Here is a 10,309-nt window from a genome sequence, read left to right on the forward strand (position 1 = left end):
TTGAAGCTTTCTTTTTCGTTAGTTTAGCCAAAGTGATTAGATTATGTTTATTTTCTTCTTAAAAGGGTTGAAAAATAAGCAGATCTAGCAGCTTTTTAATTACACTCAGCAGACGATAAACGATGAGAAAAAAACGTGCAAGGGTGCATCTTATCATCCGTGGGTGAGCGCTGGGAAAGAACCACTCCTACCCCCACCTCTGATGCGTCGACCTCCACCACAAACTGACGTGATGGATCAGGGGCTACTGGGAGCTGAAACAAAGCGGCTCTTGAGGTTGGTAAATGCAGCCTCAGCTGCACCAGACCACCTGAACGTCATTTTGGTGGAGGTCAAGGCAGTCAGAGGAGCGGCTAGTTGGCTGAAATTGCGAATGAAACGCCGGTAAAAATTGGCGAACCCCAAAAACCTCTGTAGAGCCTTACGGGAATCTGGAGTTGGCCAATCCACCACAGCCTTAACCTTGTCAGGATCCATGCGCACACCCTCGGAGGAGATGATATAACCCAGAAATGGAACCGACTGTGCATGGAACGAACATTTCTCCGCCTTGACAAAAAGCCCATTCTCTAACAGTCTCTGGAGCACTCGTCTGTCGTGCTGAACGTGTTCCTGGAGAGAAGAAGAAAATATCAATATGTCATCCAGGTAAACATATATGAACTGATCTACCATATCTCTCAGCACGTTATTCACGAGTGCCTGGAAAACTGCAGGGGTGTTAGACAACCCGGAAGGCATGACCAACTATTCAAAGTGCTATTCAGGGTGTTAAAAGCAGTTTTCCATTCATCCCCCTTCCTTATGCGAACCAAATGATAAGCATTACGTAAGTCCAATTTTGTGAAGACGACTGAAGACATCAACGGCAAAGGATAAGTATTCTTATGTTGATGTTGTTCAACCCTCGGTAGTCAATACACGGTCGCAGAGAACCATCCTCCTTCCCCACAAAAAAGAACTCTGCCCCCGCTGGAGAAGAGGAAGGGCGAATGAACCCGGATGCCAGAGAATCAGAAATGAATGTTTCTCCATGGGCTCCCTTTCTGGAGCAGAAAGTGAGTATAACTTGCCTTTGGGTGGAGACATACCTGGCAGTAAATCTATAGCACAGTCATAGGGACTATGCGGAGGGAGAGAAGCAGAACAAGACACAGAAGAACACGCAGACATTAAACAAGAAGCATGACAAAATTCACTCCAGGAGAGAACAGAATTCCCGCGCAAGTTAATATGCGGGTTATGGAGTGCCAGCCAGGGATGACCAAGCACCACAGGAGTAGAAGGAGTGTCAATCAATAGAAAGTCAATGTTCTCTGAATGATTACCAGAAGTGACCAGTCTTAAGGTGACAGTAGAGTGTGTGACAGAGGGTAAAAGTTGACCATTAAGTGCAACCACAGAAATGGGCTTGGAGAGTGCCACCACTGGTATCTGGAGACTGTGTACCAGATCAATATCCAAAAAATTACCCTCGGCTCCTGAATCTACTTGGGCCTCACAGTTGAAATTCAGAGTCTGCAGTCTTAAACTTACTGGAAGATGAGTGGCAGAAAAAGAGGATTCAGTCCGTGCAATCCCTCCCGTCAGTAACCTCTTACCTACTAACAGGTGCTGGCTTTTACTGGACACTGCAGTGCAATGTGACCGGCGTTTCCACAATACAAACATAATCCCCACTTTCTCCTCCTCTGTTTCTCCTGTGATGATAAACGAGACCTGCCCAGTTGCATGGGCTCAGGATCAGGAAGAAATGTTGTAGTCTCGTCAGGAGAATTAAAAGTAGGATTAGGTGTAGATGTAACGTTGGCACTGACTCGCTGTGACCGACGACCTGGTCGACATAGTCTGGTATCCACTTGAACCGCCAGATCAATCAATTTATCCACCCCCGCGGGTAATTCCAAAACGTAAATCTCGTCCTTTATGTACTCAGAAAGTCCGTGTAAAAACATGTCCCATTGAGCTTCGGCATTCCAGCCACACTCTGCCGCCAACTTACGAAATTCAATAGAATAGTGTGTTACCGTACGTTCTCCCTGTCGCAGCTCTGCAAGAAGACGCGCCGCATCTCTGCCAGAAGCAGCGCGATCAAAAAACTTTCTGAGTTCATTAGAGAAAGCTTGAAAGGATGCACAACACGGAAGTCTCTGCTCCCAAACAGTCGTTCCCCAACTGCCCGCTCTTCCTGCGAGTAAAGTGATTTACACAACTGGGACTCACCAGAGTAGAACACGGGAGGCGGAAGGCGGGGTTCAGTAGAAACGAATGGACTGGATCACTGGAGTCGGTGGATCTGCCGTAGTTTGTTGTCGAGAAGCAGCAGTCTCAATACTTAATTGCTGTACCTGTTTCGTCAGTTCAGAAACTTGGGTCACTAGCGTCTGTATTGTTTGACCCGTGGCCATAGTCTGTTCCTCCTGTTGCTGGAGACGAGCATCGCTTCTGGCCAATACATTCTGCAATTCCGCTGTGCTTGCTGGATCCATTGATGGTCAGTTCGTTCTGTCAGAATGAGAGTCGTAGATCCAAATGCAAGCAAACAGTTTATTGAAGGCAGGTTGAACAGATGATAATACTGTAGGGCTGAGCCAATATGGGCAGAACTCTTTACTGCCCTAGTACTTCAAAAAGCCTTTTAAAGGTATACATGTGAATTAAATGTGGCACAATGGCCTTCATAATCACAGTATGCTAATGCCTATCTAGTGCAGGGATTTCATCAATATGCTGATTGAGGACTGTTGGGACACTCCAGGCACAGGATGGTTCTGTCGGGAGAGACAGAGTCGTTTGCACCTCAATGACACGTCTGTACCATTTGCTTCATAGGACATATGCTTTCAACTACATACTGTTTATTTACTAGTGTGTTCTAATATGTAACTATGCCATGTTTGGTCTCATCTGACAGCCTATAAACTGAAATGAATGGTGGTGAACTTAACAGAGATATTAAAGTATCCTAATGTACAATTTGGTACTATTGGTTAAACATGAATTGAGGAGAATATGTTAATGTTCTTCTCCCCCTCTGGATCTCCACCCATTTGCCTCATCTTTTGGTTTCCTGTCGGTTGGTTTTGGTGTTGGTATTCCACTCATGTTTAACAATGCTTTGCTCAGGGTATAAGAAGGAAAGGTAACTGTTGATCTTCGAGAAAGGCTTTAACTCTGCCACTCCCACACACCGGTGCGTAACCTCATACTTCAAGAAAGGCTTTTACGGCCTCTTCTGCACGACAGTGCTTTATTTGTTACAACTAAGTTTCTATACAGTATGTTGTTCCATTCTACTGTCTGTATATTTAAACATGTAACTTAATAAATAACTTTGCCTGCTTTAAAGGTTTTGAGAATCTTTCCTTTTATCACTGATTACGTTGAAAGCTAAAGTGATTTTAACTTTCGTTATCTAAACATTTAGGTTGAATCCTATGTTTTCCTATCAGTTCTAAGAAAGACCTTTACCTTTAAAGAATAAGAGGTTAAAGAATAACAACAACTTTAATGGAGTCAGATTAATTATATTGGAGTCAGATAAATATTTGAATTATACACGTCATCCTTTTGTTCCGATTATTGGATCAAAATAGCAGCGTAAACTTCCACATATAGCAGGCAGGTGACCAGGATACAAATACACAGGAAAGGATGAGTGATATGAATAATCCTGTGTGGATGCCAAACGGGAACTGGAATGAAGAGAACTCTAAACGATCTCCAGAAGTCTGGAAACACAGCGAGATCGAGGAAATAACTCAGTAAGGAAACTCAAGCACCGGAACTGGGTAAGAGAGCATAAACAAGAGTGACGAACCGATACCAGGCAATAATCACTCCTGCTAGATATAGGCAGCCAACAACAGAATTAACTAGCTGCAGCTGTGGGCTGATTAAATGATCAGCTAGTTACTAAGCAACAAACAAGACTAAACACTCAGATCCCACACCCATAACAACCAACAGATACACAAAATGAACACACGGATCGATGAACCGTGACACTGTATCAATAGTTCTTCTATTGAAATTCTGTTGGCAGGAATGTAAGGAAAGCCACTCTTGCATGTGATGCTACTGTCTTTAAGAGGACCAATAACCACTCACCCTAGTCGGGTTTTCACTGGATATGGCCCGTCATAATGACTGTTAACAATTTTCCATGGTTCAGTAGCTTTGGGTGCATTGTTTCCAATCAGTAAATCAACCTCAGCTTCAATGACTGAAATTCTTACATTTTGAGGTAAGGCCATCTGGAGAGTGCAACATTTTGCCAGTCCTGTAGGCACGTAAACGAGCCATTCTTTTTTCATAATTCACTCTCATAATTCATTAAAGTTATGAAACTTAATTTTCCCCTTAACCAAAATCAATTTGCTCTAGAACAAGAAATAGATTAATAAGACCAAAGATTGTCATTTGATATACCCCAAATTAATAATATCTCATGTTTAACCACTATCTACAAGAGCCAGTGGCAAATTCCCGAAGGACTGGCCAAGATGACGAATGTTATCATCATCTTGTATGTACATGATTGCTGAAATGGCCAATGATGGCCTGGAGCTCGTATCTAAACAGACTGTAAAATAGGCACTTTGATTATATTTTAGTCACATATTTGAGGTCTAACGCACTACATTCTTGCCTAAAAAAAAATTAAAACTACATTTCGTGACACAACAACAGTAGTATTTTTAAAAAATATGGTGGATTTGCTCGATCGTCATGACAAGCTGCAAGCAGAGTGATACAAACAGTGAAATGGTTAGAGTGCTGTAATCACACGGCTAGAAAAGGCTATCAGCCAATCAGATTCGAGAACCAGAAAGAGCCGTTGTATAAAGTGCTTTGTTTTGTGTTTATTTTGTTTTTGAGAAAAAAGCATGCAGCACATATTTACATATTCATCTAAACATCGCTCTCAGCAGTGTGGGTGGTGTCGGATGTTAACCAAAAGTATGCTGGTCACGTTTTTCGAACTTCGTTTTACCCTTAAACTTTAGAAAGAACACACAATGTTAAGTGCATTTTTGGGAAACGAGATATAGTTATCAGGAATCGTGGACCTGGCGAAGCATAACGCGAAATCTGTTCCAGTCGTGTGATATTCACCCTGTAACAGCACTCTAACCGTTTCACTGTTGGTATTACTCGGCTTGCAGCTTGCCATGGCGATCGAGCAAATCCACCATATTAAAAAAATAATACTGTTGTTGTGTCACGAAATGTAGTTTTAAGAGTTTTTAGGCGATAATGTATCTGTGCGCTCTAACTAAAAAAAAAAAAAAAAAAAAAAAAAAAATCTAAATAAATAACTAAATAAAACGCTGTTGAAACGTATGTAAAATGAATAGGCCTAGATACATTTAAGAACCCCCTCCCAAAAGTCAATTTGTATTTGGCGGGGATATAGATAAACAATTGCGACATAGCCTATGTTGTTTAGGATGTAGGCTATTCTTTTAAATCTTGTTGTTGCGTTTAAGTATTTTTTTTCTTCAGTATTTGTACAAAACGGCCTCCCACCGTCGCGGCCCTTGTGCGCATGAGCCAAGCGTAAGTTTACTGTGTCCATGAGCTTCACCAACACAAGCGTTAAAACGCGCAGGACTGAACGCCTCTATCACGATGGACAGAGAATGGTTTTAACTTCGTCATAAAATATATTGTCTTTAGAAATGTTTTTTTCTTCTTCTTCTTTTCTTTTCTTTTACATATTTCTTTTTCTTTTTTTAAGAGGGAAATGTGCATGCGCTACTAGGTTCAGCACTCTGGACAGCGCGCGCGTGTTGAGCCTAATGTGACTTATTAGGTAAACGTAATTATTTTGTCTCAGAAGAATCATGGAGCTGATAACATTCATCACCAACTGGGGCAAATCTATGGCAAGGGGACTTCTGAAGTGAGAAATGGACTTTGCGGAAATTCTGTTAGCTTTGTTAATCGTTGTGGTTGCGATTGTTTCTTTGTTGTCGAACTTACTGGTGTTGCTATGTTTCATCCACAGCAGCGAAATACGCCGACAGGTGCCAGGGGTGTTCACAATGAACTTGTCGTTTTGCAACATACTGATTTCTGTCCTGAACATGCCGTCCACTTTAATTGGGATTGTAAAGCACCAGCAACCTTTTGGAGACTGTCTCTGTGGCACGCTGAGCTTTCTGGAGACCTTTCTGATAGCCAATAGCATGCTAAGCATGGCAGCCCTCAGTATAGACCGCTGGATCGCCGTAGTTTTCCCTCTGAGTTACTCTAGCAAAATGCGCTACCAGGACGCGTTGGTCATGGTGTGTTATTCTTGGCTTCACTCGTTCACGTTCTCTCTCATCCCGGTGTTTTTCTCATGGTTTGACTACAGTCCGATTTACGCATCCTGCACGTTGCATTTGAGCGAGGAGAGGACACGGATTAAGTTTACTGTGTTCACCATTGTCTTTCATGCCACCAGCTTTATGCTCTCGCTTCTGATTTTGTGCATTACATACTTAAAGGTGTTAAAAGTTGCACGCTTTCACTGCAAGAGGATTGACATTATAACCATGCAGACCCTCTTCTTACTGGTAGATATTCATCCAAGGTATTTATGACCATTTATTCTTAGTAAGCATCATTGGGATGTTTTACCAGGTTTCCCATTGGATCATATGTCATTAATATTTTGTAAAACTCTTTTGTATAGTGTTAAGCAGCGCTGTCTTTCAGAACAAAAGAGGAGAAAACAGCGCGCTACTAAGAAGATCAGCATTTTCATTGGATCTTTCATCATCTGTTTCGCCCCTTATGTTATTACAAGGTATGCCGCTTATTATTTAAAAGCTTAACATTTTACAAACCACTTGGTACAAACACTTTAATCTGGGAGGGGTTGTTTATCAGACAGTATGATACAGAGATCTGAATATATAGGGAGGCTGATGAGGGACGCAACGAAGCGGTTTGCAGCGTTCAGTATACGTTCAATTGTCCATTATGATCTTAATTGCTTCCTTGTAGAAATGTTTTACTCTTGAAAAGTAAAAAAAGTGCCTCGAAATGGCGTTATTTAATTGAGTCGTGACTCGTGAGATGACGCTAACCAGACAAGAAAAAAAATGTTTCCAAGAATAGCTCTTGTGCGCCAGAGGTGACAGAACACAATCACTTTTCGTCTCTAGAGAGGGATTCGCTAATGATCTTGAAAGCTCACCTGATCTAAAATAAATAAATAAAATAAAACATGTTTTTTGCTGTAAAACTGCTGTGTCTGTAACACCTACTCAGGGGCGGACTTTACCATTAGGCAAAGGTCGGCAATTGCCTTGGGCCCCAAGCTACATAGGGGCCCCCAAAATGCCCCATTAATTTATGCTTACGTTTTTTTTTTTAATTTTTTTTTTTTTAATTTTCGCAAATTATATATTTCTAAATCTCCATTTGCGAAAAATGGCATCAAATCATTAGTCGCAGAAAGGAGGGGGCCCCCCACCTCACTACATTGGACTATTCCATTATCTCACGCATCTGCGAAAGTGACAAGGCTGTATTGCGACAAAAAACTGACAGAGAAAAAGAAGTGATTGACAGAGTGTACAGAGTAGAGTAAAAATGAAGCGAAGCTACACAAGCGGTGCTGAAAAAAGGAGGAAAAATTGCAGAATAAGGTAACAAACTTTTTTGTGATGCCCGCTGACAATGACAACAACGATACAGGAAATACACAAACAGAGCAAGATGAGTCTAAACGTGAAAATGAAAAGTTTCGAAGTTACCCAAGCGTCTCAAATAAAAGAAAAAAAGACTCAGATACTGTAAGTAGGCTATTTGGGAAAGCTGCCAAAGATGACAAACTTTTTTATGGCTAGGAACAACAAACGTCCAACGCACAGAAAGATCGTGAAGCAAAGAGGACATGGAGACCGACAGACAAAACAGAGCAGTTTAAATTACTTATGATATGAAAAATCTCAGGTCTCAGATTCTGTCAATTCTATTACGAAATAATAAATACCGTTTGGAGCTTGTAATGTGACGTGACCGATCCCTAGAGGCACGTGAACTGATCATCTTCGGTAATAACTTACCAAAATGTATTCCTTATTCATAATATCGACCAATCAGTGTTTCAACCGCGGAAAGAGGTAAAACAGCTGGAGAACAATCGTCACATAACATTTAGCCTAACGTTCCTCAGGAAATCCACTTAGTTACCATAATATAGGCTATAGCATGTTAGTTGACTAGAAAAATAAGATATAAAGAGTATTTAGCTAAATAGGGCCTATGTGTAGGCCTACTATATTATTTATTTAGTATATTGTTTACTTATAATTTAATTATAATAAAAAAGCATTGTTTAATTTTAGTTATTTTTAACCTTAAATAATACCAGCTGATATGGCTCTCTGTATGTTCACAGCATTATGTGAGTTTTTTTTTCTTGAGAAAAATTAACGCCTATCTTGTGTACCTAATATGTATCCAAATGAGTCAATATTGAATCAAATCACAAGAATTGAATCGAAATGGTGAAATTTGTCAAGCAAAAAAAAAAAAAAAAAAAAAAAACAGAGCTTACCAGAAATTGTACCATGTAAACATTGTAACGTTTCTGTTTAGGAGTGAATACGTGTATGCAAGGTTTAAAGGGGAAGTTTTATTTCTCCTCTCCAACCTTTACCTGCCTATTCACCATTCAGTCTGTAAAAAAAAGATTTCGCTCTCTTTTAAAGGTGCAGTGTGTGATTTTTAGACGTCACAATAAGTCGATCTTCATAGAAGGGGGTTCCCGCGGTTATGTAGATATAAATGACTCATTCTAAGGTAATAAGAACATAACGGTTCATTAAGTAAGGTCTTTATACACCACTGAAAACATAGTTATGGATCTTATATTGCATTTCTGTCAATAGATCCTCAGAAATATGACACATTGCACCTTTAAAGATCGGATGGGGGGCCCATACATACCTTCGCCTTGGGCCCCCAATTTGCTAAATCCGCCACTGCACCTACTAAACTACGAAACTACATATAATGTCATTTCGTTAACCACAGGATAGCAGAACTGATTTTTATTTTTGTTGTTATCTTTTGACAGAGTAAAAACGAAACAATGATTATACTACAACAATAACAGCATTTTATTATTCATTATTTTATAATTATTATTTAGTTTTATATTTGTATATAAAGGACCTATTTATGTTTCATATTTTCAAAGTTACACTTAATATAAGCATTTTTACATTTTACCATTATGCATTGCATTTATAGAATAGTATTTTCCAATATAAATAGCCAAAATTGTCCATTGGAAGCTACTCATTTCTCACATGAGAATGAATAGTTGTTTAAAAAAAAAAAATGTTTGTAAAAAGTAATTTTCAGAACAACTAACATGTTACTTTTAAGGACTGAATAAATATTGCTGTTTATCAGTAGATTCTTTGAAAGTTATATTTTGAGTGAGAAACACATGCAAAACTTATTATGGTCTTTTATAAAATGAAAAACTTAATAGGTATTATTCCGTTAGATAACTTAAGGGAAGTTATCTAACGGATTAATGCCTATTAAGTTTATCATTATATAAAAGACCATAATAAGTTTTGCATGTGTTTTACACAAAAAATATATATTTACTGCTTAAACAGTCATGGTAAATTAATACTGAGTTGTGTGTTTGTGTGGTTCTTGTCTAGATGCTGTCATTATGTTAATAATGGCTTTGCCTCTGTTTCACAGGTTGACTGAGCTGCTTCCCTTTGTGGATGTCAACCGACACTGGGGTATTGTCAGCAAGTGTTTAACATACAGCAAGGCAGCTTCAGATCCCTTCGTCTACTCCCTCCTGCGACAGCAGTACAAGAAGGTCTTGATAACAGTGGCCAATCGCCTGTTGAAGCGTGATTTAAACCCATCCTCTGGACACAGCAGCTCTATGGACACAGAGAATGACTACAGTCTTCAGAGGATCAGCTAATGTCACTTGCACAAACAGGAAAAGCCTGTTAAAGGTGTTTGTGTGTGTGTATGTGTGTGTGAAAGAATAGGACTGTGTGGTCACAGTTGGCGGCCTTTGCAATTTGGCAGCCAGTTTCAAACAGTTGGAGCCCTCAAAAAAGACATACAACTATTATACGCAATGCGACTGCAATTACTTTATTATCTCTGTTATATTTAACAATGTTAACTCATTTCACTCTTAGTCTATTTTTAAACGCATTCTATCTACCACTATCCACTATCTAAAAACAAAATCAACATTCAATCTTCATCACTCTATCAGCCCCTCAGCAAGCACCTTGGACAGAGTAATTAAAAG

General features: G+C 39.7%; 1 protein-coding gene across 1 annotated transcript; it reads left to right on the forward strand.

Moving 5' to 3' along the window:
* Window positions 1-5,915: 5,915 nt before the first annotated feature.
* gpr78b (G protein-coupled receptor 78b) lies at window positions 5,916-9,967 on the forward strand (the record flags this gene model as incomplete). Its single annotated transcript, XM_081354639.1, has 3 exons — window positions 5,916-6,583; window positions 6,686-6,799; window positions 9,730-9,967. 3 exons carry the CDS (start codon window positions 5,916-5,918, stop codon window positions 9,965-9,967), a joined length of 1,020 nt encoding a protein of 339 aa, XP_081210765.1.
* Window positions 9,968-10,309: the final 342 nt, after the last annotated feature.

Source organism: Scardinius erythrophthalmus (assembly GCF_964197995.2).
Source record: "Scardinius erythrophthalmus genome assembly, chromosome: 2".
Taxonomy (NCBI): domain Eukaryota; kingdom Metazoa; phylum Chordata; class Actinopteri; order Cypriniformes; family Leuciscidae; genus Scardinius; species Scardinius erythrophthalmus.